At 37.4% G+C, this 27,734-nt stretch overlaps 13 protein-coding genes across 13 annotated transcripts; 7 read left to right on the forward strand and 6 right to left on the reverse strand.

Annotated features, from left to right (window-relative positions):
- The first annotated feature begins 74 nt into the window (after nt 1-74).
- Nucleotides 75-2,231, forward strand: BDF20DRAFT_849674 (Septin-domain-containing protein). The gene is made up of 11 exons (XM_053079918.1): nt 75-173; nt 273-333; nt 404-535; nt 619-640; nt 795-854; nt 925-1,062; nt 1,144-1,261; nt 1,338-1,439; nt 1,514-1,610; nt 1,688-1,838; nt 1,915-2,231. The coding sequence occupies exons 1-11, from the start codon at nt 165-167 to the stop codon at nt 2,120-2,122; spliced, it is 1,098 nt and encodes a 365-aa protein (XP_052938722.1). The 5' UTR covers nt 75-164; the 3' UTR covers nt 2,123-2,231.
- A 456-nt stretch (nt 2,232-2,687) lies between these two features.
- On the forward strand, nt 2,688-3,969 carry BDF20DRAFT_904508 (ras family-domain-containing protein; the record flags this gene model as incomplete). Its single annotated transcript, XM_053083040.1, has 8 exons — nt 2,688-2,754; nt 2,827-2,885; nt 2,976-3,045; nt 3,134-3,150; nt 3,296-3,368; nt 3,448-3,559; nt 3,669-3,829; nt 3,911-3,969. 8 exons carry the CDS (start codon nt 2,688-2,690, stop codon nt 3,967-3,969), a joined length of 618 nt encoding a protein of 205 aa, XP_052938723.1.
- BDF20DRAFT_259712 (acyl-CoA N-acyltransferase) lies at nt 3,809-4,655 on the forward strand. The gene is made up of 2 exons (XM_053075023.1): nt 3,809-3,829; nt 3,911-4,655. Exon 2 carries the CDS (start codon nt 4,135-4,137, stop codon nt 4,561-4,563), a length of 429 nt encoding a protein of 142 aa, XP_052938724.1. The 5' UTR covers nt 3,809-3,829; nt 3,911-4,134; the 3' UTR covers nt 4,564-4,655.
- A 92-nt stretch (nt 4,656-4,747) lies between these two features.
- BDF20DRAFT_815303 (acyltransferase ChoActase/COT/CPT) lies at nt 4,748-7,378 on the forward strand (the record flags this gene model as incomplete). Its single annotated transcript, XM_053077069.1, has 7 exons — nt 4,748-4,879; nt 4,961-5,773; nt 5,850-5,898; nt 5,996-6,133; nt 6,179-6,378; nt 6,479-6,940; nt 7,019-7,378. 7 exons carry the CDS (start codon nt 4,748-4,750, stop codon nt 7,376-7,378), a joined length of 2,154 nt encoding a protein of 717 aa, XP_052938725.1.
- A 728-nt stretch (nt 7,379-8,106) lies between these two features.
- On the reverse strand, nt 8,107-10,756 carry BDF20DRAFT_909991 (peptidyl-prolyl cis-trans isomerase cyp15; the record flags this gene model as incomplete). The annotated part of the gene is made up of 10 exons (XM_053083657.1): nt 8,107-8,247; nt 8,337-8,757; nt 8,821-8,939; nt 9,013-9,128; nt 9,200-9,515; nt 9,605-9,851; nt 9,921-10,008; nt 10,100-10,296; nt 10,370-10,472; nt 10,537-10,756. 10 exons carry the CDS (start codon nt 10,754-10,756, stop codon nt 8,107-8,109), a joined length of 1,968 nt encoding a protein of 655 aa, XP_052938726.1.
- Nucleotides 10,757-11,619: 863 nt separating this feature from the next.
- Nucleotides 11,620-13,710, forward strand: BDF20DRAFT_849751 (integral peroxisomal membrane peroxin-domain-containing protein). The gene is made up of 5 exons (XM_053079919.1): nt 11,620-11,791; nt 11,868-12,317; nt 12,393-13,117; nt 13,199-13,358; nt 13,424-13,710. Exons 1-5 carry the CDS (start codon nt 11,689-11,691, stop codon nt 13,600-13,602), a joined length of 1,617 nt encoding a protein of 538 aa, XP_052938727.1. The 5' UTR covers nt 11,620-11,688; the 3' UTR covers nt 13,603-13,710.
- A 201-nt stretch (nt 13,711-13,911) lies between these two features.
- On the reverse strand, nt 13,912-14,632 carry BDF20DRAFT_904511 (uncharacterized protein; the record flags this gene model as incomplete). Its single annotated transcript, XM_053083041.1, has 2 exons — nt 13,912-14,369; nt 14,458-14,632. 2 exons carry the CDS (start codon nt 14,630-14,632, stop codon nt 13,912-13,914), a joined length of 633 nt encoding a protein of 210 aa, XP_052938728.1.
- Nucleotides 14,633-15,245: 613 nt separating this feature from the next.
- BDF20DRAFT_909994 (uncharacterized protein) lies at nt 15,246-16,053 on the reverse strand (the record flags this gene model as incomplete). The annotated part of the gene is made up of 3 exons (XM_053083658.1): nt 15,246-15,517; nt 15,584-15,910; nt 15,987-16,053. 3 exons carry the CDS (start codon nt 16,051-16,053, stop codon nt 15,246-15,248), a joined length of 666 nt encoding a protein of 221 aa, XP_052938729.1.
- Nucleotides 16,054-17,062: 1,009 nt separating this feature from the next.
- BDF20DRAFT_832307 (uncharacterized protein) lies at nt 17,063-19,553 on the reverse strand (the record flags this gene model as incomplete). Its single annotated transcript, XM_053078527.1, has 4 exons — nt 17,063-18,795; nt 18,877-19,095; nt 19,188-19,334; nt 19,424-19,553. The coding sequence occupies 4 exons, from the start codon at nt 19,551-19,553 to the stop codon at nt 17,063-17,065; spliced, it is 2,229 nt and encodes a 742-aa protein (XP_052938730.1).
- Nucleotides 19,554-20,950: 1,397 nt separating this feature from the next.
- On the forward strand, nt 20,951-22,460 carry BDF20DRAFT_849779 (GTP-binding protein ypt1). Its single transcript, XM_053079920.1, has 5 exons — nt 20,951-21,014; nt 21,189-21,309; nt 21,444-21,491; nt 21,569-21,796; nt 21,881-22,460. The coding sequence occupies exons 1-5, from the start codon at nt 21,001-21,003 to the stop codon at nt 22,082-22,084; spliced, it is 615 nt and encodes a 204-aa protein (XP_052938731.1). The 5' UTR covers nt 20,951-21,000; the 3' UTR covers nt 22,085-22,460.
- A 318-nt stretch (nt 22,461-22,778) lies between these two features.
- Nucleotides 22,779-23,967, reverse strand: BDF20DRAFT_814435 (uncharacterized protein; the record flags this gene model as incomplete). The annotated part of the gene is made up of 4 exons (XM_053076973.1): nt 22,779-23,337; nt 23,563-23,709; nt 23,788-23,853; nt 23,936-23,967. The coding sequence occupies 4 exons, from the start codon at nt 23,965-23,967 to the stop codon at nt 22,779-22,781; spliced, it is 804 nt and encodes a 267-aa protein (XP_052938732.1).
- A 234-nt stretch (nt 23,968-24,201) lies between these two features.
- BDF20DRAFT_849792 (cytidine deaminase-like protein) lies at nt 24,202-25,924 on the reverse strand. The gene is made up of 5 exons (XM_053079921.1): nt 25,790-25,924; nt 25,559-25,694; nt 25,403-25,488; nt 24,392-25,299; nt 24,202-24,321 (listed from the first exon to the last, which is right to left on the reverse strand). The coding sequence occupies exons 1-4, from the start codon at nt 25,836-25,838 to the stop codon at nt 24,533-24,535; spliced, it is 1,038 nt and encodes a 345-aa protein (XP_052938733.1). The 5' UTR covers nt 25,839-25,924; the 3' UTR covers nt 24,202-24,321; nt 24,392-24,532.
- Nucleotides 25,925-25,971: 47 nt separating this feature from the next.
- BDF20DRAFT_849797 (WD40-repeat-containing domain protein) lies at nt 25,972-27,589 on the forward strand. The gene is made up of 7 exons (XM_053079922.1): nt 25,972-26,103; nt 26,176-26,263; nt 26,381-26,466; nt 26,612-26,850; nt 26,931-27,024; nt 27,109-27,380; nt 27,464-27,589. Exons 3-7 carry the CDS (start codon nt 26,427-26,429, stop codon nt 27,557-27,559), a joined length of 741 nt encoding a protein of 246 aa, XP_052938734.1. The 5' UTR covers nt 25,972-26,103; nt 26,176-26,263; nt 26,381-26,426; the 3' UTR covers nt 27,560-27,589.
- The last annotated feature ends 145 nt before the right edge of the window (nt 27,590-27,734 follow it).

Below are 27,734 nucleotides of genomic sequence, written 5' to 3' on the forward strand. Positions count from 1 at the left end.
CTCGTTTTTTGTTGATCTTTATTATTAGAGTGTTAGACTGATATGCCCCCACCCCCCTCCTTTTGTGCTTTACATCAGCCCTTCTGCTACAGTAATTCTTTCTCACCTTTTCTTCTCGCTTGTTTATTTCCAATTATTTTTACAACTAGAATTTTGTCTTCAAAATGGCACATGTAAAGCATCAAACACTATGTAGAATTGAACAGCAATAGCTATAATGAATACATAGATTCAATGCATGCTGACTTGCTTACCCTTACATAAATGTTCAGAGATTAGGAGGACGCAGAAAGAACGTGAAGAAAGGATTTCAATTCACGTTGATGGTTGTCGGTAAATATTCGTTGATTGATGAAAAAATCACCAGTTCATAAACCATGATATTGAATGCTTTGTCTTACAGGCGCATCTGGTACCGGACGTACAACTTTTGTCAATACACTCTGCGACTCAAACGTGTTATCAAAAAAAATTTGCGACAATCCCGAAGAGGCGCACAAAGAGGAGGGAATCACTATCAAGCCTGTTTCAGTTGGTAAATGTTTGAACAAAACAAGAAGACTATAGTTTATATCTAAGTATTCAACTTTTCTTGCTTCAACTTTATGAACATAACAGAATTGGATGAAGATGGCGTGAGGTAAAATTATCCCAGTAGTTATTAACAAAAGGGGAGCTTTTGGTTTTGCTTTCAAGGAGAGGAAAAGAATTCATTCTTGTCTCCTCTGCTGAAACCCCCACCCCCAAACTTAGGCTTAAGCACATATATTAACTGATCCTCTTTTCATTTTAAGAATCTCCTTGACAATTGTTGATACGCCAGGCTTTGGCGATAATATCGACAATGAAAAATGGTGAGCAGGCAGTAGCATGGAGAGTAAGTTCCTAAAAATAGACTAAAGGTCTTATTTCTTTCTCTGTCAGCTTCCAAGAGATTGTAGGGTATTTGGAAACACAATACGATGATATTTTGGCAGAAGAATCAAGAATCAAGCGTAATCCTCGCTTTCGCGATAATCGTGTCCATGCTCTGTTATACTTCATATCTCCAACCGGTCATGCGTAAGAGATTAAGAGAAGCCTCTTTCGTAGCATTACAAAAGATAACGATTTATTCTTCTTGAATACATTCACAATGTATAGCCTTCGTGAGATTGATATTGAATTGATGCGTCGTTTAAGTCCTCGCGTCAACGTTATCCCTGTCATTGGTCGAGCTGACTCCTTTACGCCACAAGAATTAAAGGATTTTAAAAGAAGAGTAAGCTGATTGGTTTATGGCTTTCCATCCAAAACGAGAATTGTCAATGCTGACGGCCTCGCTTTCACGACGATAGGTCATGGAAGATATTGAACACTACAATATCTGCATTTATAACTTCCCTTACGACATAGAGGAGGATGACGAAGATACAATCGAAGAAAATAGCGAATTGAGGGTAAGTAGATAACAGTATTTTAGCCTCGCCATCTACCCCCCCTCCCCTTACTGACAAAGCTATTCTTCCCTCAGGCGCTTTTACCGTTCTCTATTATTGGAAGTGATGAAGAGATCATCTTGAATGGCCGCCCAGTTCGTGGCCGTCAATATCCATGGGGTGCTATCGAAGGTTGTCATAAAATGAATGAAGTTTTGCACGTGCAAGTTGCTAATCTTACTTTGTACCTTTTAACTGTATTGTAATAGTTGATAACCCTCAGCATTCAGACTTTGCTCGTTTAAGGTCTGCTTTATTAAGCTCTCACTTACAAGACCTCAAGGAAATCACTCATGATATTTTGTACGAGAATTATCGTACTGAAAAACTTAGTCGTACAGTCAATGATGGCGATCAGGAGTAAGTATCAGACGTATTTACTATCTTTATTTCAATCAATGATTGACCCTTTTTTTTTTTTCACTGCTTCCCACAGCGATCTTTCTTTAAATGCAGATGATATGGCTGGTCAAAGTGTTCGCTTGAAAGAAGAGCATTTAAGAAAGGAAGAAGAGAAACTGCGCGAAATCGAATTGAGAGTTCAACGAGAGATCCAAGAGAAGAGAGCTGAACTCCTGAGCAAAGAAGAAGCATTAAGAAATTTGGAGGCAAGACTTTCTCAGGCACAACTAACAGATGCCTAATACTGTTAAATTATATTTCAGTTTCTCACCTTAATTCACAGCGTTATATAAGTTTAATACTATTTCTTCTATCGTCAATCCTTTCACTTTTAATTAAAAAGATGTCAAATACAGAACTGTTGTGAGAATGATGAGAATTGTGCATATAAAATTTCGATACCCTATCCATAACACTGGCTGAACGCAGATGTCTAGTTTTAAGGGGGTATATGACTTATCAATGTTTGAACTAATTTCATTCAAATCACTCTTCAATCAAGAAACAGAGAGATAGATTGATTCTTTAATCCCTATGCTTGTATAATGTAGATGATTGCTTACAAGTAGTTTTTGTTTTAAATAGCTGTGTGATAGCTTAATATTGCAGCAATAAATAGAACAATTTATCGATTTGGTTCTCAGTGTGATACTGATTCATGTAACGAACCTGCATATCACTTGTCATTTTCCCGCATTTTTTTCCTTTTCGATTTCTTCAATCTTTTGCCATAAAAATTCGCACTTTCTCTTTAAGTGCGCTTACAGTTTTTTCCAACGCTAACTTTCGAAAGTTGACATCTCCACAATGGCGAGCCAGGAATTTAGTAACCCTTTACGAAAATTTAAGCTGGTCTTTTTAGGCGAGCAGAGCGGTAAGTAACCTTTGCAGTGTTGGCTTTGAGCTAACAACGAGTTATATTCTCATAAACATTCTATGCCTTCAGTTGGCAAGACCTCATTGATTACCCGCTTTATGTACGACACTTTTGATAACACATATCAAGTATGGTCATCCTGTGGATTAACGAAGCGCTCCATATATGGCTTGACAACTTGACCTAATCCTTTTCTTGTCTCTATTTTATGTCAAAAGGCCACCATTGGTATTGATTTCTTGTCAAAAACAATGTATTTGGAGGATAGAACCGTGCGCTTACAATTATGTAAGTGAACTGCCAACAAGTGCTCGAATCGAAAAATGGACCACCTGAATTGACACTTTTTGTTTATACATGAATCATTTTTTGATAGGGGATACAGCAGGGCAGGTAATGATATATTAAAATCATAGATAATGTAAGGCACATCAACGATAAACAGGCCGTAAAAAAAGACTGATAAATAACTTATCTTCAAAACTATCACCATCACCATCATCATCCTTGATGACGCACCCATCCTATCATGAAAAAGGAACGTTTCAGAAGTTTGATCCCAAGCTACATTCGTGATTCTTCAGTGGCAGTAGTTGTATACGATATCACAAGTAAGCTTATCGAAAATGATATACTGTACTTGGCTACTATCAACTCAACATGCAATATGTTTTGTCATATTACGAATAGGTCGAGCTTCTTTTCAAAATACTTCGAAATGGATTGAGGATGTACGTGCTGAACGAGGATCAGAAGTCATCATTGTTTTAGTTGGAAACAAGACAGATTTAAATGACAAGAGGTAGTAGATACGGATTAACGAGATAAGCTCAGCTTCCATTCAAATAGTTGAGGATGGCGTCATACTCATTCATTTTTTTTTCATTTTTCTTTTCGTAACATTAACTCAGAGAGATTACAGTAGAGGAAGGAGAGAAAAGAGCCAATGAATGTAAAGTGATGTTTATTGAGACAAGCGCTAAGGCTGGGCACAATGTGAAAACGTTGTTTAGACGTATAGCACAAGCATTACCAGGAATGGATAATAATAGTGATGGAAAAGAACAATCTAGTAGGTTTCTTAAACTTAAAAAATTTGTCTATACGGTAACAGAAACTAACTTAATTGCTGTATTTCATACGGTAATGACAGTGCAAAAAGTAGACTTGAATGCGTCAGAGAATAAAGAAACCAGCAGTTGTGCATGTTAACAATTAAAAAGGAAAAATAGAAGACCCTGAGCTTATCTTGAAAAATTACTCGGATACCTGACTTTTAATACAAGAAGATGCATGGACACAAAACCGAGCTTTGTTGAGCTGCGTTGAGTGTATAGTTTTTCCTCGCTTTTCCGTATCCTTCATTAACATTGACAAATGATTCGCATTGAGAGATTAACAGACAACACAATAACTGATGAGAAACTTGAACAACTTTTATCTGTCTTAAAACAGCTTTCAGCATCTGTAACTATAGATCTGATCAAAAACGCTTTGTCCTCGAGTCAGAATTACGTCTTCGTTGCTTATGATGACGATGAGCACATTGTAGGCACGACGACTATGGCATTTTTATATTGTGTTACAGGAGTTCGCGTTCATATTGAAGATGTGGTAGTAGATGAAAAACAGCGTGGCAAAGGCATTGCTCAGTTACTTATAAAGGAAGCTATTCAGCGTGCGAAAGAGGTCAATGCAAAGTCAATTGATTTGACCAGTCGACCGGAACGAGAAGCTGCAAATCGCCTCTATAGAAAATTGGGATTCATTCAAAGAGAGACAAATGTGTATAGATATCAGTCTTAAAGCACGAATAAAATAGAACCAATGACATTTTGATGATCGTACAATTCCCCACACTCTCTTTGTGCCATTTTTTTTTTCAGCTTTTTACATATTGCTCAAACAATTTCAAATTTATTTGCCAAATATTTTGTCCTGCATACTTTTTCTTTTCTGATTTACATATCCTTTGATTTCAATTCAAACAATGACGATTCGATTTATTAATGATCCAACAGACGGTGAAACATTCAGATATCAGAATAAGTTGCCTAAGTTACCTATTCCTAATCTAGAAGACACCGCTAAGCGTTATTTAGCTGCTCTCAAGCCTTTACAAGTAAGGCAAACAAAGTAACAATACTCGATAACTTTGTGTTGATATTAATCTTTCTGTTCCTTTTCTATTGAAAATGTTCAGTCAGAAGAAGAACATGCAGCTTCTATCCAATCTGTAAACAACTTTTTACAAAATGAAGGACCTGCTCTTCAAGAGAAGTTGAAGACATATGCTACTGACAAATCATCCTACATAGAGGAATTTTGGTACGACTCTTATCTCCATTACACCGATCCTGTAGTTCTGAACTTGAACCCATTCTTCTTACTCGAGGACGATCCTACGCCTCAGCGAAACGATCAAATCATCCGTGCTTCTTCACTTATCTACTCCACCCTTACTTTCGTTCATGCTTTGAGAACCAAACATTTGGAGCCTGACGTGATTCGTGGTACACCTCTTTGTATGTCTCAATTCAATCGCCTGTTTGGTACAGCACGTATTCCTACAGAAACAGGATGCTACATTGCACCCGACAATCAGGATGAAAGCCGTCATATTGTTGTATTGGCACATTCTCAGTTCTACCACTTTGAAGTGTTTGACGAATCTGGTGATTTTGTGCTTACTGAGAAAGAGATTGCAGCTAATTTGAGAGCTATCTTGAGAGACGCAAACGAAACACCAGCCGCAGAAGTTGCTAAAAACGCAGTGGGTGTCTTAACCACGGAGAACCGTCGAAATTGGGCAAGATTACGTAAACAACTAAAAAGTGATCCTGTGAACAGAGCCAATTTAAAAGTCATTGATAGTGCTTTATTCATGGTGTGTCTTGATCACGTTAAGCCTACTTCATCTGAAGAGTTGAGCAATAATATGTTATGCGGTACTTATAACCTAGAAGGAGGAATGCAAGTAGGAACATGTACTAACCGTTGGTACGATAAGTTGCAGGTAAAACCCTATTCCCCCACATTCATGTTCCTGAGATTTTCGCTTATGGAATATTGCTATCTAACTATTTACTTAGATCATCGTGTGTCAGAATGGTAGTGCAGGAATAAACTTTGAACACACAGGTAACAAAAAAAGGAAAAAAAAAAGTCGAGACTGTATTCAGCGGATAAAAGTAAAAATAAGCTCACATTAATTTGAACATATTTCACCTGCTTACAGGCGTTGATGGTCATACTGTATTACGCTACGTTTCCGATATCTACACAGATACCATTTTACGCTTCGCAAAAACTATTAATAGCCAAACGCAGTCCATTTTCCATAATTATCGCCAAAGAAGAAATAGTAGTAACCAAGGTAGTGGCAACAACATTTCCACACGTGACAGGGCAGGGTCCACAGGAAGCGCATCAGGATTTTTCGATCATAATCCTAGGAAGATTGAATGGCATATGACAGAAGAAGTCGAGTTAGGTGTCCGTTTTGCCGAGACGAGACTGAGCGATCTAATTCTGCAGAACGAGATCAAAGTACTAGAGTTCGATAATTATGGCAAAAATTTTATAACAGACATGAAGATGAGCCCTGATGCTTTTGTACAGGTGATAATCTACAACTATTACTGGAATATATGAGCATTTTGATTCGAAAGAAAACTATGAAACTTACGTACATTGCATTCCGCAATTTACATTATTTTAGATGGCTATCCAAGCTGCTTATTATGGACTTTACGGTAAAAGTGAATGTACCTACGAGCCAGCTATGACAAAAGCCTTTCTACATGGGCGTACAGAAGCCATTCACTCAGTTACTCCTCTCTCTTGCAAATTCGTTCAAACTTTTTATTCTGAAAAAGCACAACCCTCAGAAAAATTGCAGTCTCTTAGAGAAGCGTTGAAGGCTCACACTATGATTACTAAAGAATGCTCGCAAGGTCAGGGCCAAGATCGTCATCTGTATGCTTTAGAATGTCTTTGGGATAGACTTTATAAGAATGAAAAGAAGCCACAAATTTTCACAGACGCAGGTTGGAAAACGCTTAACAATACTGTTATTAGTACCTCTAATTGTGGAAACCCAGCTCTTCGTCTGTTCGGGTTCGGCCCTGTTGTATCTAATGGCTTTGGCATTGGTTATATTATCAAAGAAGATCGTATTTCGGTGAGTTTATAAGTGCGTCGCCGTATTTATTAATTCCAGGTTGATGCTAATTGTACTGTGCTTTCGGTATCTGTATAGTTTGCCGCTTCATCAAAACATCGTCAAACAGAACGTTTTTTGCAATCCCTCAAAAACTATCTTATTGATATAAAGACCATGCTGCTCAAGGAAAAATATCCAGGTGGTGTATCTCAACGGCAACGCATACTTGCTTTGGAAGAACAGGAATACCAAATACAGATTAATGGCTATGGCTACTTTGATGCGGGCTATGAACCAAACAATGAGCAGCAAACTCTTTCATCTGTCAAAGAAGCTACCCAAGTGACAGCATCTTCGACTTCATCCGATTATGCCGCTGATCAAAAGCATCACGATCCTTCCAAGATTAATCATCGTATCGGTAAGCGTTTGGTTATCCGTGAAAGTGAAGATTAGCAGAAAGATTTTCCATGCACTTGATTTCATAATCTACTATATTTTTAAACATGAAATAAAGAAATAAAACCCCAAACGTAGCTCTTAAAAATAGCCTTTCATTCTGCTCCTAATCAGTTGCTTTGAGAGTATTGTACTAGAACTGAACAGCAATTCTAGTAGGCCAATTAAAGGCTCTTCCGAATATCTTGAAACGCAATCAGCGGTTTGAAGCAACCAAAAATAGTCCAATGATGATCAAATGATAACATCTCGGCTGTATGATGTCTTAAACATATATATTGCCAAAGTTTGCTAGCAACCCACTCGTCTGAACGTTCTACGCTTAAATGTAATAAGAATTGTTAATTTGTTAGTTTAATTTGAAATGCTCGACAACACTAACTTTAATAAAGATACAGCTAATGAAAGGTTTTGCTTTTATATGAATCCGAATAAGCAACGCAAGATTGCCCAGTCGGGTAGCGAAGGCGGCAAAAAGGTTATGATGGTATCTAAGTTGAAGACAGACTAGACCAGATAACTGATTAGAGCCCTGTTCCCATTGGATTACCCTGCTGTTAAAGCACAGCATTTTACCTAAACATTAATAAAAGCTATTCAGCAACAACAAGCTAAAATGTGAATAGATTGGGTAACAATTTATTGAAAGGTCTGTTAAAATGCCATCATCTACAGCACAGTCTAATTTTAACCATTCCAACGCAGATCCAACGTAACGATCGATTTCAACGAATTTCAATATTGATAATCTTGATGTCATCGTAAGGTTTACTAGTTTTATCTACTTTAGCATTTTCTATACTATGTACAACATCCATGCCCGCAGTGACTCGTCCGAATACTGTATGTTTATTATCGAGCCATGGCTGTAAAAAAAGTAAGAAGTCGAAAGTGTATCAGTAAATACTTGCTCAGCTTCGATGTTGCATGCTCTTTTGATATAGTTGACACTTACCGTAGGAGCGACAGTGATGAAGAACTGACTTCCATTCGTATTGGGTCCTGCGTTTGCCATACTTACAGTATACGGGCGGTCATGTTTATATTCTCTGGAAAATTCATCTTCAAAATCACTGCCCCAAATAGACTCTCCACCAGTACCATCTCCAAAAGGACAACCTGTTTGGATCATGAATCCCTTGATAACACGATGAAATATAAGATTATCGTAATATCCGTTTTTAGCGTGGGTAACGAAGTTCTCAACTGCTTTTGGTGCCGCGTCAGCAAAGAGACGCATGTGAATATCACCAGACGTTGTACGTAAGATAGCTGACGTGCCCATAAGTTTCCTCCTTTCTTGAGTAGCAGCCACAGTTTGTTCCTCACGCGATGGCTTCTCGTTGAAAACATCACGTTCACCCTTTTGTCCGTCACTATAACGATCAATTAGTCACATAGCATCCTTAGGTATCTTTTCTTAGTGTAAAAGAACTTACTCAAAGGGTTCTCTACGTGTCAGCATATAAAATCGATTCTTGTTGAATGCTGTACAGAACAAGGTAGGATCAAGTTCTTGGCTTTCTTTTAGGGCAGCATTATCCGATGCAGCCATAGCCTATAAACAGGATAAAATCGCTTTAATCAGTACTTAATCATCGAGTGAAATTCAGAACCCTATTTGATAATACCAGAGTGTAAACGCCTTTTCTCTTAGGTGCGCCTTGATATAACCCAACATTGACAAATCTGTTCGATTCTGATTTGCCAATAACGCGAACAACTCTATTCGTTTTGATATTTACAACTATTGTTCGATTAAAGTATAATAGTTCAATTCCTATCTCTTTGGTTGCTTTCATCCTATGTGATGTGTACCTTTTATACCAACCAATGCACCATAGATAACAAAATTTCCGCTCTCGTCGAACACAGCATTAACAAATTTTGCTTGACCCGATTTCTCGAGTTCCTTTTCAACTGCCAAACGTCTACCAAATTCCATATCATCTAATTTAAAGATTGATGTGCCTGCTTGTTGCATTTCGCTAATTACGTGTAGACTTTCATCATATTCGCGGAACATTTTGCCTGTTAAGAATTTAAATAGTCGAACTTGACGATCAGGAAAACTCATAGTTACGAAACTGAGTCCATCTTCTGAAAAAGTCAAGCAAGTAGGTACAGATTTTTTCTAAGAATAGTAGACATGTGTCAATGTATACAGATTAAAATCAGCTAATGGCAGACCATCATGCACCTTCTCTTTCATACTTTTCTTACCTTTCTGAATTCATATAGATCAGTTTGTGATTTCATTTCAAAACCCAGATTATCTGGAAACCCAAATGGCTCTTCTGGTGACCAATACTCCATCATACCGATTGAATCAACGGATATTACTGTGTTAAATTTAGCATTGAATCGTATAATATTGACTGGTTTAGAATGCAGCTTTGATAATGTGTGAAGTGGTTTCCCATCTGACCGTCCATCGTATATATGAATATTGGAGTTTTCGGCTTCTGACCTGAAGTATGAATATGAATACGTCAAGATTCTCGCTGTGATTTATTGCAAATTTGCTTGTCAACCTTACACTGCAACCAATGCTTGAGCTTGACCCTTCTGATGAATCCAACAGACTGCTTTTGGTTTAAACTGTAATTTGACCATATTTATCATGTCTAAGCATCAAAAAGAAAACAGACATAGTATGAGTCTTAGCCAACAGACATAAAAGTAGTTGACGTACAGAATAGGTTCCTTTCCACTTACCAAAATTTGTGATATCATACACTTTCATGGATTTATCATCAGAGATGGTGGCTAGCAATTCGCTGTCACTGGACAAGCTGATGTCAACAATGCTTGATAAATGTGATTTATAGTGTTTGACAAACTCGATGCCGGTGCCAGTCTTTTTCCAAAACTTCAAATGCCCGTCAACAGAAGTAGTAACGACAAAGTCATTCCTAGTATTAAATAAATGCCCTGTAAGCTTCAAGCTGATGATAATACTTTATGCCCTGAAGCTGTAAACTCTACTTTGTAACGGCTACTTGACTGAGTACATCACGATGCATATAACTCTTTTCGTACATGTCGGCACTAGGCAGTTGTTCTAAATAAAGCTTCTCATAGGCAAGTGCTATTAAATAAACAAATGTCAGTATATAGACTTTTGTTTTAACATGATTTGTAAGAAGGCTTACTTCTTTTCTTTTTTCGAGGCACATCATCTCCAGGAGGGGGAGGAAGCATAGGTCCGATGTCATCATCTACGAAATCGATTAGTCTTAGTTTGAGAGCTACGACTTTGATCAGTAACATGAAATAATTATAGTATTGCTTACCCGATTCATCTGCTTCTTTGCTATTGTTGTTCTCGAGGGGACGTTTATTATTATCATTGACTTCCAAATCGTCAGCCATTGTGTGTCGTTGCTTTATTTAGAGGAATCTATTGAACAAACCGCAAGAAGCAAAATTAGTTTGCTTTTTTTCTGTAATTGAATAAAATTTGATGGCAGCCTCGGACACTACTTCTAAGCTGAGAAGTGCATAACCCATTAGAAGAATGCGCTTGATTATCATTCTTAAATACGCTCTTAATGTCACCGAAGCTTCAATAATCGTTTGCGTATAATAAATCGCAATGCTCGATTTTATGAAACAGTCTGGTTATATCCAGTTTAACATATTCATTATTGAATATGTTAACTTGGGGGCATTAAGAGCAGATCATTGGCACTTAAATCAGTAGTGAGTCCAAGTCGTTTTACAAATTCTGGTTTAAGTTAAATAATGGTTACGGAAGCTTGTGAATACAAGTGTATGCGCGCGTATGATACGGTGATTGAGGCTATGGTCGATATAAATCATTAAGTTTTATTTTCAAAGCACACAACACTGGGGCAAACTTACGACGAATGGTAAGACTACCTTAATTTACATATCTTAGTGCTTATTGTCTTAGTAGCCCACTGGATAAACTTTAGAAGCACAACTCCAAGCGTAAGAAATAAATAATATTGGCGAAATTGCAAAGCCCCCACATGCTTTAAATCACACTTTCAAACGCACAATTTTGCTTACCCAGAAGATCATCCCATAATCTTTGTTACGTACTATAAGACAAAGTCGCTGCATGAACAAGTTCTGTGTATGCTTCACTATAACATTATTGCATTGTAGATCATTTCTAATTTCCGATCACAGCAGGAAAAAAGTTGAATTGAGGTACACAAAAAGCACATGATAGTAAATCTTCAAAAGAGCACAACCTGCTTTTTAACCTCTCATTTCTTTTTATTCTAAAACTAGCACAGAAGTATGATATAATCGTATTTATTACCCTTAACCAAATGACACATCTATTTCATCGAACAAGTTTCTCTTCGCCTACATACTGCGATCATTGCGATGGGTTTTTATGGGGTATATCGAAGCAAGGGTTCAAATGCTCAGGTAACCAAAAATCTAATTTTCCAGTTGTGCATACTACTCACTATTAAAATGCCTCCTATACCCTTCCATAAACTAGACTGCGATATGGTCGTGCATTCTAAATGCAGATTGGCAGCATCAAAATGTTCCAAACCATCTTCTATTTCTGCCGCTCAATATTTGAATAACACCATACAGCAGCAGCACGAACAACAATCTCGGTACCAATCAACTGTTGACAACAGTCATTTTAAAGAAGATACTGATAAAGTATCTTTATGGCAAAGCATCCAGCAATTTACAACTTCGCAAGAAATAAAGGATATTGTCATCTCTGCTGCCATATACTCAAGCGACGTTAGCCAACCCGTTAGTGATTATCTTGCTCATTTACCGCCATTAAGCGCACAGAATACCACAAAAAACTTCTCTCGTTTTGTGTCAAGATGTGGGCCTATGTTTAGCTTTAGAGACAAAGTCATCTTGTTGTTGAATTGGCACAAACCAGTCGATACAATGATAGCTATGTTGATATATTGCTTGATTTGTAAGTCTCTTCATCATCTCCGTTATTGTTGCTGAGCATGAGCCATAGATTGCTAATCATTTTGAATTTGTCAAGGCCTGTATCCCAAACTTGTATTAATTGTACCACATGTGATTCTACTTCAAATCATAATCAGTGAATTCAGTAAAAAGTACACTCTCGAAAGGAAAGAGAATAGCCGAGAAAAGAACAGCACTGAGGTGAATTCGTCATATTCAACTGTAACTTCGGCCCAACAACTCTCTCAACAGTCCGATAAAATAGCAACGAAACAACACAAAGATACTACAAAAGGAAGTCGCTCAACAGGATTTGCTTCTATATTCCCTGCAACAATACCAAATAATGAGAATTCACCTGAATATCTCAGAAACCTGCAAAATTTACAGAATATGATGGGTGAAATGAGTGATCTCCACGACTTTATTGTATCAAAATGTCATTATATCGACTGGTCGAACGAGTCCGAAACTGTCTTCATTTTTCAATTAGCATTGCTTACACTATTGGCATTTTCTTTAATCATCTCGTTTGTTTCTCTTCAATCAATATTTTTGGTGGGTGGCATTACCGTGTTTCTTATAAACACACGTTTTGCCAAGTATATTTTAAAGCATTTGACAACTGCAGTAACCGAGAAGAGAAAAAGTGATTTACTTAAACCTGCTACTGCCATTCTTCGTGGCTTTCAAAAATCATATGTAATCCAACAGTTAAATCAGCAAGAAAACGAAGTATTAGAAATATCATTATTTGAAAACCAACGTTGGTGGCCCGACATCGAAGCTTTTGCTTCCCAGGTAACGTTCAGTGATATTGTATCCAAACTTACATGGAAAGCTTGGGTTTAAAGTACTTATATATTTTCTATGTTTAACTAGATGCTGCCTGGTGAACGAGGTTTGTGGACAGACTATTCAGGTATGATCCTAAAAGATGAGAGAGTAGTGGAAACAATAGCACCAGAAGGATATCACTGGATCGATAGAGAATGGTTCTTGGATAAGAAGGGCCCTTGGGTTGACGATCAGTTTAATAGAGGTACAGTGTTTTGGACTATGGAAGACACGCGTGCATGTGTCGATTGAAACAGTTCCTTTTTATAGAAGTCGTGATCTTTCCTGATGATTGCGGTTGGGTTTATACGGATTTCAACTGGAAAAATGAAGCAAGATACTACAACAGAACTGATGATGCTTTTACAAAAGATGGGCAGATAGGGATATATTATGTTACGAGACGGAGAAGATGGGTACGGAAATGTAAAAGAAATTCTTGCGTATAAATTGAATGCAAACATTCTACAATTGTGCACGCATTGACACCGACAGCAGATCTTTTCATAACATTTACAACAGACATTATTGTGCAACAAGCATTGCTAATTATAATAGATAAAGCAATTTTGAATAGCATAAATCTCCCATTTATGATAGTAGGATAGTTGAGTTAAATTTTTATTATTTGTATGCTCAGTAAATTAAGGGCATGTGTGGGGAGATTGTTATGAAGGTAACCAAAGTATAGACAAATGTTATTACGTTTCCATGCGATGAAGATGTATGTTGCGGCTTCAAAATTGATAGTCATGTCACTAGAGTAAAAAAGCGACACCAGCAACCGTAAAGAGAGCCAACACAACCTTCGTTGAGACAAAAGTTGTTTTGACAGTTGAAGCGGCGGCACCTTGTGCAAAAATAGAACCTGGTGTAGAGGACTGACCGGGAGCATTAGTACTTTGCGATTTCAAGCCTGTGGATGTAGGAACAGCGGCCGGTCGAATTTCAATAGGAATTGCCAATTTTGTACTGGTAGATTTATCCAAGAAAATGACATGGTAGTTGCCAGGTTTTACAGTAGAAGGTATGTTGAAATTGATAGAATGTTCGTAATATGTCAAATTGCCCTCTCTTTTCACAAAGGCATCAGTTTTCGAGACATCGGCTGAAGCAGTAATAGAGATGGTCGTAGAGTTGTTGCCATTCGAAGAGGACGAAGAAGAAATAGTGTTGCCTACAGGCAGAGCCTCCAAATCAATTTGTAGATTCAGTGCTATATAATGGAGGGGTGAATTAGATCAAACATCTTTTTTTTTTTTTTTTTTTTTTATGGAGGTGTGCTATATGGCAATCTAACTTACCAGAACTATCGACATCAGAAAATAAGCGATAGGTACACGGTAATATCTGTCCAATGACATATGGACCATTTGTCACCGGGCTTGTTACGTTGTAATTTCTTGTAGGCGCAGTAATCTGAGCATAGACACTGACTGCTGTTGTAAGTAAAATACTTGTAAGTGTTGTGAATTTCATTTTTTTGCGATTCAGGGAATAAAATAAAAAAAAAAAAAAGGAAAGAAAACCGCTTCTCCTCAAGTTGCAGTTTTATTCTTTGTCGAGGATGTGAGAAGCATGTAGGGGAACAACACAAACGAACACTCAAAGTGAGGGAGGGTGATCCCGCAAAAATTGTTTTGCTTCTGGTTTTTTTTTTTTTATTGAAGAAAAAAAAGTTGGTGGAATAAAAAGGGGTCAAAACGGCCACGAAAGTGAATCTCGCAGATAATAATTTGCTATAATACATACCATAGATTAGTGCTTCGATCTGGTCTAAGTTGAACTAAGTTCAGAGATTGATACCCCTCTTCTGTCTACCAACATTGTCTTTTGACAGTTTGAGAGCAACGGTAAGTGAGGAACAATAATGGTATCAGTAAGGAGGAGATCCTTCAGGAATATCTACCTTTATGCGTTTGTGTAAATCTGTGAAACCAAATTATTGTACACGGACAAGGATCTTACTGATATATCATCTTCTTTATTATAATAAGTAACGGTAAATGACAACGTTATTCATTTTGTAAATTCGATTGCTTTTGCATAAATTATTAGATGAGATAAAACTAAGAGTATTTAAGTGCTGCTTTTAAATAAGCTGAAAAAGCAGTGCTGAAAGACCAATTACTGCTGTGACCATACCAACAGAAATTTCCAAACGATTAGAACTGCCTATAACACTTGGTCCTGCGTAAGGCCGGGCAACAGACGGTGAAGGCATAGGTGGCTTGGAAGAGGCTAGAGATGAAGGTGCAGCTGCTATTGATGAAGCATAGGTTGCAGCAGAAGAGTAAGAAGCGTAAGAGGCTGAAGCAGCAGCAGAGTAAGGAGGATGTGAGGTAGAAGGACTGATTGAACCAACTGTTGTGTAAGAGTTAGCGAAGCTCGATTTTTCAAAATTATGTTCTTTGTAATGCTTTTACTTACAACTGGGAGACGACGCAGATGAGGCAGAACCAGAAGCACCTGTCAAGCCTGGAGAAGGAACAATTGTCTCTAGCGTACCTGACGATTTTGTAGTACTACCGCTTGTAGGCGATGTACCTGCTGCGTCTGTAGTAGAGTCAGCTACTGGTTTATCGTACTCATTTTTTTTGGTAGGAGCTTCATGTGGAGTAGGTGTGATATAAATGGTAGTAATGCTTGGCGTTTTATGATGAGAGGCTTTCTCGTTTCTGGAAGCGCCCTCATTACGATTCTTGCCAGTGTCACCGTCTTCATCTTCATCAGGCTCATCCTCATCAGGCTCATCCTCTATTTATAAACCAATTAAGGTTGGGTTGTCAATTTCTTTGCAACCATTGATATGCTAAGATAACAAGCTACCTACCAGCGAATACATCACGAGTCAAGATAGCGACAATGATTAGTAGTAAGAAGAAGTAATAAGGCCTCATGCTATTGATAATATATTATGTTTGATTGATTAAGCAGTGCAAGAGTGCGAATAGGAAGAGTAAAAGAGAAGAAGAGGAAAGCACCCTCAACAAACTTTTATAATTTTATGGGGAACCTTTTTTGTTTCTAAAAATACAATAAGGCTGAATTGGGAGCATTTCTCCACTGCACAGTATAGCTTAAAGCCTAACTGTATATCTTATGTTATATTTCAGACGACAAGCTTCAGTATTAGATGAGTTGGTAATCTTCAAGCCCCGTATATTTAATTTGAGGACATTTTGAAAAGATGTTATTCACCCTTTGATGAAGGGATTCGCACTCTCTTTAAATTTCTCCTTATTGAAGATCCAAAGCGAAATTCAATTCTACATTTTGTGTAATCAAATGCTATTAAGTCTGACAGTTTTAAGATACACGAGAAACTTCATGCTTGTTGAATAAAGGGTTCCATGCAGGACCTCGAAAAAGCTGCAATACTGTTTTCATCAACAAAAGGTCTAGTTTTGTCCACGATTGTATATTAGTGTAGGAGTGAGTTTTATACAGAGCTGCTGAGTGGGTTGTTTTATTTTAGGAGAGAAGCGAAGATTGCTCAGCTATAAATCACAGTTGCTAGAAAGAAAAATCCAAATATTTTGAATAATGCTTTCAAATAAGTATGTAAAACCCATTGCAGCTCCTTAAACCGATTGCTTTTTTTCCTTTTTCACAAAGAACGAATATCTGTTACAAAGCATAGCTACATCTCTTCTTAATGATATAGGGATATATATTAAATATTTCTGAAAGAAAGCATTGAATAATTCAATGGTCAATATTCCAAAATCAATACAGTAATATGTATATATGATTGAGGTTGCTTAACATCTATTATTGCGGTACATTTTCATCTTTAAAAAATTGTTCGAGAAGCCAACTTTTGATGTATTTTATCGTTGTATAGCCCTTTAAAACGTAGGCTAAAGATGAATAGTTTATTTAAATACACATGATTTTTTATATTCGCTAATGAGTAAATATCCTTATCTTCCATTCCTCTTTTTCGACGCCAGTTGGGGTTGTTACTTCAGCATCAGCATCATCACTCTCTTGATAATCATCATCATCACTTTTCCATGGTTCACCAAGATCATGAATATGTTTAATCTTCTTTGTCGTCGATAAGAACGGATTATGCTTATCTCTTGCATAGTCTTCTTCCCATTGTAATCGCTGTGCCATTTGGGCATCATTTTTAATTTGATTGTATATCCCAAGATAGCGTTCCAAAGTCTTCGCATCAATTTCTAGGCCTTCGAGGTTTACCTCCTCTTCTTCTCCATCATCTTTGTTGGTACTCCAAAAGGATGGTTCTTCTTCATCAAATCTACTACACTTACTCAAAATAGACGCGTTATCATCACCATCGGGAATAACGGATACCGCCGATTGATTAATGATGTCATTACTATTACACTTTGCCCTCCAAGCGCGTGTTAGCAAGCCATGCCATTCTAACATAATGCTTTTATCCTGCAGTAGCAGAGGGTCATTTACGTTATCAATGGAATATGGGTCTGCATTTTCTTCCTTGTATTTTACAACATTTTCTCCTTGCTTATCGTCTATAATATCAGTATGACTCTGTTTACTTTCGCCTTCTGCTTCATGTTGTTGTTTCATTTCAAATTCTTCAGTGTTGTCACTGCTATCGGTAATAATAGTCGAAGATAACAGAACAGCTGGAGTAGTATTTGTAGAAAAAAATGATAATCTCGAGGTGCTGTTAGTGTTGACGATAACACCATTGTATAAAATAGTCCAATAGCATGCAAGGCCTGTGAAAAACACAAAGGGTTCCAAAATGTGTACACTGACTATGGCCAGATAAACTTCGTATGCAATGACCAATGATATAGAAGTTAATGTGACATAATAGACCACTTTTCCTGCAAATGATGATGCTGATTGTTTGGTGTATCGTCTCAAAAGCAACCTAACATAATCGACAGGTGCAAATCTTTTGGAAGATGCGATACTGAAATCCTTGAATTTGACCTTTAATTCAAGAGTAAGCCTCAGGAAAGAATGGCGGACATTATCCAAGGTTTTTGCTGCAGCTGTATAGTTGCCAGATAACGGCAATAATGCTCGAGTATTTTGCTTTTGTACGCTTTTACTGTTGTTATTGATCTCTGTGGGTAGTCGTATAGCAACGGGAGAAATGTTGAGATTACTGTGACTTTTAGCTTCAATTGTTGGTGATATAAATGGGTCAAGGTTGGAGAAAGACTTTTGTAGCTTTGTGTTCTGATCAGTCTCTTCATACGGTATCAAAAATGGTAAGCCATGACCCTTAACCTGAGCATGATCACTGTTGAGGGAAAAAGCATTGTCTTTCGCGTTCTTCGTCTCTTCTCGGCTTTTGAAGTTACAGTTAATGCTGTTGTTCCCTAGTTGCGTTGAAGACAAGAATAACTGCATAGTGAATAATGACTGAAACTCGATCAAAAATTCAATGACGTATTGTGAAATCTTATAATCAAGTGGTGTATTGTGGTTAGGATGACGAAGTATAGCTGGACAAAAAACAGAAGATAAATTGGTGATGCTCATCTTTGTCTTTTCTGCGAAAGAGGCGAAAAGACTGAGCGTGTCTAGCAGATAAAGAAGTAGATGTTGATGTGCTGTTGGTAATTTGTGTATCAATTCTTGACAAGCCCGTATTCGATCTTCCGTACTATTATGCGTTCGATCATCTAATAGTTCAGTAATAAATACAAATAATTAAGTAATTGTTCACGAGATTGATAGTTTGCCTATTTTGAATGACAACTCACTCATTACGTCTCGAAATTGCTGGTAGTAAGCCAATGGAATGACAGGCTCAGGTAGTTTATTAAGATATCTACGAAGAATACTTGCTGCATCATGCACTGTGTAACCATCCCAATTCAAATCTAGCCCGAAATTGCTTTGGCTTTGATTAAAAATAAACTCTAATGCGTTTATACGTTTTTGATTTCCAGAGACACGAAAGATACCTTCCACATGAAGGCCTTTACAGTAAAAGAATTTTTATATAAGTTTGCATGGAATCTATAAATAAAATTTTCCGCAGAGTATATGCTTTTCATTTGCCCGAGCTTACCATTCTTTTTCAAAAAGGCGCCACATTTTGCAACAACAGTAGGAATTGCACCTGATTTTGGATGCTTTACGCCTTCGTTATCAACATATCCAATTGATGTTTGGGCGTATTTGATAGATGTTGTTAGTGGAACACTGAACACACCGCCTACAAGTGGATATCAACATTCCGTAAGAAGATACTTAATTTGTACATGTACTTAGAATTGCTAAAATATTCATTAGTGTATAGCATACCGTGAGGAATTTTGTCGTTAATGAAAGCATTGCCACCATCATTAGGCAGCGTTACTCGTTTCAGCCATTTGCGAAAAGATCGTCTGCGACGCAGCAAGGTCGTTGATGAATTGTTGCTTGTCTGTTTCATATGAAAATTGAGAAGTAGAGGGAAATATTGGCGAAGTTCAGGAAGAAAAGATCAAAAGAGAGTTCATCTCGGATCACGGTTCTTTGACTTTTTCTCTGAACACATAGGTACATGTGTAACTATCATTTACGTCAACCGCATAGGTTATTTCATGCCATTTTAGTGATTTTAATGACCTTGCTATTTTATATCAAAGACCTACCTAACCATTGTTGGTCGTAGCTTAAGCAGTAAACACCTCCTGCAAGACGAAAAAAATGCGCAAGTAGTTACAACATACTAACAGTGTAACTCGCGCAAACCAACGAAGCGGTTAGCGCACGCAGTATTGTTTGATCATGTTATCTTTCGAAAAGTCTACATATGTATAGGAATGCTCGACTGCGCTTAAACGATCTCATAAGTGTCATTGGAAGAAGTGTTGCTTTGTTTATAAGATATTGTAATACGAGGCAAGATATATCCACACTCGCCGGGATATCTCTAAAATGACAAGCCGTGAAGTCATGATGATTTCTGTCATACTTCCTGTCCAAAATAGAACGACAAACAAGAAGACACACCTCCGGCTTTATTCTTCTGTAGGCAATCCTATTACTGTCATTTATAGACAAACGTAACTTATTGCGGTGTTGCATTAGACAATTAGCCAAGATACGAGCCTCTCATCGTCGAGCCTTTCACAATCAATAGAAACATTGGCAGCCAAATGAAGAGCAACTAACGCAGTTTGTTTGGTAGCGTTTCGCAAGGTACTTCTGTTCGTACCTCTGTTAGTTAAAGAGTTTACTGTAAGTGTAGATATTGGAGTTTAACATTCAACCCAGTAAAGCGAGCAATCTCAAATATAATTGCTTGACCAAAACTGAGCGAAAAATCTTGGCTACTTTTGATCATGGTTTATTTGATCTGACCGTACAGCAGCTGGTTCATATGGTCCGCTACCCACTATCAACATGATTTCCAAGCTACATCACACAGAAAATACCACCGACGATGACGTTTCACTTCCTCAGCAAAAAAAAGGTGAATTAATTTCCCCGAAATAGGCCCTTCTTTTTTTTCTTTTTCTTGGAACCGCCCAAATTTTTGTGTTGGGTTGTCATATCACCATTTAAGATACAAAAGTAAGAGAAGACAATTGTATGGATGAGCAGTAGTGTTTACATTAGGAATATAAGCATAGATGATTCAATATTCAGCATATGCACCGGACAGCTCTAGATGGAGCGCCCTTTTCATTCACTTTATGCTTTTGGTATGATAGATTTGCAATTGCATACACTTTTTTTTCTGGCCAATTATCTGTCAATTCATTTCAATTAAATGACCGCCAATGATATGGTAGTTACTTCTTCCACACACACGCTTTTCCTTTCCCTCTTTCTTTCTTTTTTCACCATATTGTTTCTTGTTTTACATTTTGTTACTTTTAATATAGAAAAAAATGAATCCTGAATAGTAAGTTTTCGCCAGAGAAATAAGTAGCACGACGAGACATACGCATGCAAGTGAGAGCAGAGACTGAGGATGCCTTTTGTTTCGTTCGTTTGCTTGTTTCTCATTTCTATTTTCGTCATTTACTATTGGAAATGGAACACTGAATACCAACTTTATGTACTTTACAACTTATAGCGACTATTTGTTCAAGCTTTTACTCATTGGTGACTCTGGTGTAGGAAAGTCCTGTCTCTTATTACGTTTTGCTGATGATACTTATACCGAAAGTTATATCTCTACCATTGGTGTTGACTTTGTAAGTTTATTTTTTTGATAAAAAATATTATAAAATTTTTGGGGTTTTTTCTGAGCCTTCGTGGTATAATTTTCTCATCTCGACTAATCATACATTGGTTCTTCTCTTTGTCTTTGTATTTGTGGGTCTCTTAGAAAATTAGAACAATTGAACTTGAAGGAAAGACGGTCAAGTTGCAAATTGTAAGTTAATGGAGTAGAAAACAAAGGCAAAAGGGAAAAAAGCAAGAAGAGTTACTGATGTTTTTTCATGGTATTAGTGGGATACTGCTGGTCAAGAACGTTTCCGTACCATCACTTCATCTTATTATAGAGGTGCTCACGGCATCATCGTTGTCTACGATGTTACAGACCAAGATTCTTTCAATAACGTTAAACAATGGTTACAAGAAATTGATCGTTATGCCGCTGAAGGTGTTAACAAATTATTAGTTGGTAACAAGAGTGATTTAGTTGATAAAAAGGTTGTTGAAACCGAGCAAGCTAAGGTAAAGTGATGGAGGGCATGACAGTTGATCAAAAAAAGTGTCATTTGGTGTACATAACTCTCACATTATGACATATTTATACAGGAATTTGCTGATGGTCTTCATATTCCTCTTTTGGAAACCTCTGCTAAGGATGCCACTAACGTTGAACAAGCTTTCTTAACAATGGCTAAACAAATTAAAGATAGAATGGGCTCAACCATGCAGCAACAACAGCAACAGAAGTCTACTGTCAAGGTTGGCCAAGGTGCTGCTGTTCAACCTCAACAATCTAGTGGTTGTTGTTAAACTTACTTTGGCTCTATCATTATCTTATTCGTACATTGTGGAAAAGCAGTAGAAAGTAACCATCTTCTGATTTTTTTTTTTCCATAAACATATAAATCATATCGACAACACATAATCTATTTTCAAACCCTTCCCCTTTTTCTCTGTTTCTTATCCTAATCCACATAGTTCTACCAACTCTCAAATCTTATATCATAAAATATATATAATAAACCTTTCTATAGGGTGGTATTGATATAGTGGTTCAATTTATTCTTGCTATTGTCGAACCATAGCTATAAGATTGGTCGAGCAATGTTTGACAAAAATAGCTTACAAATGCTCAGAAGGACGAACAATGACCAAAAAAAAAAAAACCAAAAAAAAACCAAAAAACCCAACATGACAGTCATTCTTTAGGTCATGAAGGTAATAATAGGCCTAATACTATATCTCTAAATCTGGACAGATATTGAGAAAAAGAAAAAGAGTGATGTTAGAAGCAGCAGTTTTATCATTTTATTGCTCTGATACAATATTGATTGCTTGACACGAACTTATACCCTCACTGCTGAAGAAATTTACTCTTATCAGCAAAAAGAAAACGATGGGGACGAAGCTGAAGAGAAGCTGAAAGCAAAAGTGATAATCTGTAACGATCAGTTTATCTTTCTATGAATTAACTGCGCACTGTTACAGTAAGATGAGGTGCTATTTATCTAAATAAACCTCTACCGCTTCTATATTGATAATCAATACTCTCTTCCGACCTGAATCTAGAAGAAGTAGCATCAGAATCGGTATAAGGTAATGTAGGTAGCAGTTGTCCCAGTTGATGCTGCTGTTGACATGGACATCCTTCAAGATGTCCTTCCTTATTGCAGTTCATATGTATATCATCTAAAAGTAGGCTTCTCTCTTCAGGTTCCGTTAGTAGTAATTGCTGCTGCTGCTCTTGTTGCAATCGCCATTGTTTCAACCCTCGTATATAATTCTCTTGTAAATCAGTTCTATATTCCTCAATCTTTTCAATATTGTCTATCGCCATATTCCTCCCCATTTGCTGTATTTCTTGCCCTCTTATTGTGAGTCGTTCCGCTTGTTGTATGGCGGCATCCAGTAGATCACCGGTAGCAGTGACAATTTTCCCCATGAGAAGTCGAAGAATATGGTTATACCAGTAAGAGATCAGTGGGACAGATTGAAGTAAGCCTTCGAGTGTCCAACTATCTTCTTGTTTATATATTTTTATGATGCCTCCTTCTCCTCCCTCTCTGTCGCTACTGTTATCATATGCTGTTGTTTGGTGAGTATGGTATAAATGTTGATGTCTCCCAAGATAACTTTTTGTCTTCAAACTATCGTAGCTGGTCATACTTTCTAGATCGTCTTCCTCCATCTTTGGATACCTGCTACGAGAGCTGTACAGTGGTGGATGCTCTCCATCATCCATTGGCATTGCTGTATTCGCAGTGGTGGTTTGTTGGGAATAGGTAGACCGGTAGCTATGATCATAGGGGGGCGGTGATGGAATGCCGGCTGTTTCCCTAAAATGTAGAGTTGTGATGGAAGGCACTTGAAAATGAATAAACGATGGAAATATACACGGTGAAATATTCTGTGTCAAATGAATGACAGCTGTATGTCTAACAAGATACAAAGGCAATGATGTAAGAAAGATGAAGTAAGGCATCATGTGCATCATTACTTATCGATTACTTTACCCATCAAACACTATGTTATTGATAGTTGGTTCTGTTCTATTCAATGTCTGCCAAACTGTATATACACTACATCAACGAAATTAAAAAGAAACATCAACAATGGTTCTATAACGTTACAGAAACTTGGTTTTTATTCAGTTCGTTTTACTATTGTATATTCGTTATTCCTTCAGTACTCATAAATGGTGACGATAATGTGGCATCTTCAAAAAAGTAATATTCCAAAATTCGTTTTCTTTTCACTGTGTCATATGAAAATAAATCTTCTACTATGTCTATTGGCAAAAATTTCCAGGATCAACCCATCTTTTCCTCAATGGTCGAAACTTATTTAGGCTACTTACTTCGAATGAGATGGGAAGGTGAAACATGAGCATCGCTACCGACATCTGACATTATTTACAAAGAAAATGTAAAGAAAGAAAAATTAGGTTTAATACAAATCACAGAAAAAAAAAAAAAAAAAAAAAGGTAAAGGAAGTGATCCAGAAAGAAAGGGGCTGTTTCATGCAAAAGTGATCTGCTGTAAGCTTCCTATATATTATTCAAAGACCGCTGTCAGTAGAAGAAAAAAAAAAAAGCGAGATGCTGATATGGTCTTTACTATGCCTTTTTCTGAAGATGGGTCCTTAAATCTATCATTTCATTCTCGTCTGACACAATCAGATATACTCTCAAACAGTTCAATATGTAATGAACAGCGCCAACGCATGATCTTTTTTTCCTTTTTAGGATTCATCTTTTATTATAGTTCTTGGTCAATTAGCGCAGGATGGAGTCGGTATGATTGCATGTCTTCGTAGAGAACGTTCTTGAACACACGGAAATGGTGGTTCAGGCTATGATGCGAGTGGATCTTATAGTTGGTTCCAAAAGCACCTGTCTTTGAGGGTATACTGTAGAACACACGAGCTACTCTGGAGTGCAATAGTGCCATAGCGCACATAGCGCATGGTTCATGTGTTAGATAGACATCATAGCCCGTGCACAAGTAAGCCGTTGGTGCCGTTGGTTTCGCTGGGGATGTTGTCGCTTCTTCTGTTGAGTCGTCTTCGTTCCCGGTCATTTCATTCGACATTCTTTTCAATCGTCCTCGTTTTCCGTTGGCCTCAAACTCCAATGCAGCTATTGAATTGATGCAATTAATGACGGCATGATGAAGAGGATGCCTCGAGCGATGATCACTTTCTTCACTCAAAACTTTATTTGTCACGGGATGTACAATGCGGCATTTCACGCTTCCTTCTGCTGTATTGAATAAGTGTTGTATATGTTCATGAACTGTCATGATATCCTCTTTTGTGAATTTCGGATCTAATCGAGTGTCTTCGCGATAGTTGAGTGGCCATAGGTGTTTCCATGCTTCATATTGCTTTGTATTGAGTGGCGCATGTTTCGAGAGAGGAATGATGTTAAATTGTATAGGTATGATGTTGTTATCTGAAAATATTTTCTCTAACTGCTCTTGATCTATTCTATCTTTTTTACAGAGAATAACTTCTAAAATGTATTCTGATCCATCATCAAAATTGAGTGGAAGAGCAGGAAAGATCCGTTAGTACATCAAAAGAAGAGTCACCGCTTAACGATAGATTCCACTCTTTGTTTTTCAAACCTTTATCATTGCCTGGTTTTGGTTGTCGTCTAATTCTTTTACAGTGATCTAAACCTTCTAAAGGAGGTAGCTTTTTCTGAGCCAATCTGATAATAGAATAGAATATGGTCAATACCCGTTACCGGTTCAGTTTGATGAAATAACGGTTCGACCTACTTTAATATATCATTTGTTTGTTTTGGCTCCACATAGACTGTAAAGACTTGAATTATTTCTAGCTCACGTTCATAAGCATCATCCATTACTTCTTGGAAGGGCCATTCTTCCCGATGAAGGTATGTTGGTTTAACAGCTATGTATCGTCGAAGGACAAAGGAAGGATCAATTTAACCGCTGGTCTTTCACTGAAAAGGGAAACTCAACATTACTGAAAGATCTCTATTTTACGTTTCGATTGAGTACTTGAGGCTGCTTGCTTGCCATTCGTTTCCGTCATGAGAGTAAGAAATGAAGCATCATTTTTTTTTGGTTTTTTTTTTCTTCGGTTTATGGACAGTGTGTGTGACCGGCGGAAACAATTACTACTTTTTGCAAAATTAAAGCAAAAGCAAAGGCTCCTCCTTTTTGTTTATACAGCTAAAGTTTGCAAATGGCAAGTTCAAATTATCCTGCTGATTGATAAAGAGTTGCTTTATATTAATTTGATATTCTCTGTTGTGTGTAGCCTACTAATTACATACCTACGTTTGTTAACGATGACGGTAAATTACCCCATAGAGCTATTACTGTCTTTTGTTCTCGTTTCTAAACCATTCGATCTACTTGCTTAACAGCTCACGATGATGGCATTTGGGCTGTTGCATGGTCTAATAGCAGTAATATAGTTGTATCAGGCTCTGCGGATAACACAGTCAAATGTTGGTAAGTTGTTGTCGGAGGAGAGAATAAGCCAGTGCAACTCATTTCAGCTCATCATTACTTACCACTTTCAAAAAACAATATACGCGTTCGTATTATGTTGCGAAAAACCTATACCAGGGACGGAAATACAGGCGAACTGAAATATACGCTTCAAGGACATACTATGGGCGTCATTTCTGTAGATGTTACAAAAGATGGACGACGTAAGTGAGAGTGACAGACACTCACCCATTTGTTATGACAAGGAATAGTTAGCTGGGGGAGGGGGGGATCAAAGATAAGCGATCCAAAATTGACACTTGCCAATTTTTTTTTTTTTTTTTTTTTTTTTTTTTGTTGAAACAAAAGGTGTTGTGGCAACCTCCATTGATTCACATATTCGAATTTGGGATCTTGAAAACAATGGCGAGCTATTGAAAACAATAACAGCAGCCCCCATTGAAGCCTGGGCCGTCACCTTTAGTCCTGATGGAGAACATATTGCAACTAGTTCACACAACGGAGATATTCATATTTTCAGCATTGAGACAGGAGAGAAAGTGAATACATTCACCACAAAAGAGAAATTTCTTCTGTCTGTTACCTATGTAGGTTTTTCTTTTCGATTTTTTAATTGTTTGACAGAAGCGCATCTATGCTTTATCTCATCAAACGATGCGTTTCTTAGAGTCCCGACGGTAAATATGTTGCAGGTGGAGCAGAAGATGGTGCTATTTACGTATTTAACATAGAAACAAATCAATTAGCACACACATTAACAGGTAATTTTTGGATCATTACACAGACATGGACAGGGCTATCCGTTTTAACCCATTCCCCATCTTTCCTCTTTTGTATCCAAAAAGGCCATGCTATGCCTGTGCGTTCATTAACTTTTGCCAGTGATAGTAAAACATTAATCAGCAGCAGCGACGATAAATGTATCCACGTGTACGATGTTGAGCACGGACAGCTAGCATCAACACTTACTGGACACACCGACTGGGTTCTATGCGTGGCAGCCAATCCAGATATCAGTAAACAACAAGTGGCTAGCTGCGGCTCCGATAAGCGTATAAAGATTTGGGATCTTGCGTTAAGGACGGTTTTGGAAACACACGAAGTTCATACAGATCAGGTATGTAGCAACATCTGGAATGATGTAGTCAACAGAGCGGATCGGGACTTACTTGTTTCTCTTTTTACTTTTCAATGAAAAAGGTGTGGGGCATAGCTTGGAATGCAGAAGGTACAAAAATAGTGTCTTGCTCAGATGATAAATCTTTAAAATGGTATGCCAGCAGTGGGTCTTCATAGACAAAAAAAAAAAAAAAAAAATAAGAAAAATACATGTCGACGCATCCTTTCATGGTTTTTTTTTTTTTTGAAAATAAACTATGCACTTTTTAAAGATATTTAAGCACATAATGACTGGCCGATGGGATGGTCTGGGTCAGTTCGATAAAGGACAAAAGGGTTGGAAAAATCCTTT

This window comes from Mycotypha africana (genome assembly GCF_025528875.1).
Source record: "Mycotypha africana strain NRRL 2978 chromosome Unknown BDF20scaffold_2, whole genome shotgun sequence".
NCBI lineage: Eukaryota > Fungi > Mucoromycota > Mucoromycetes > Mucorales > Mycotyphaceae > Mycotypha > Mycotypha africana.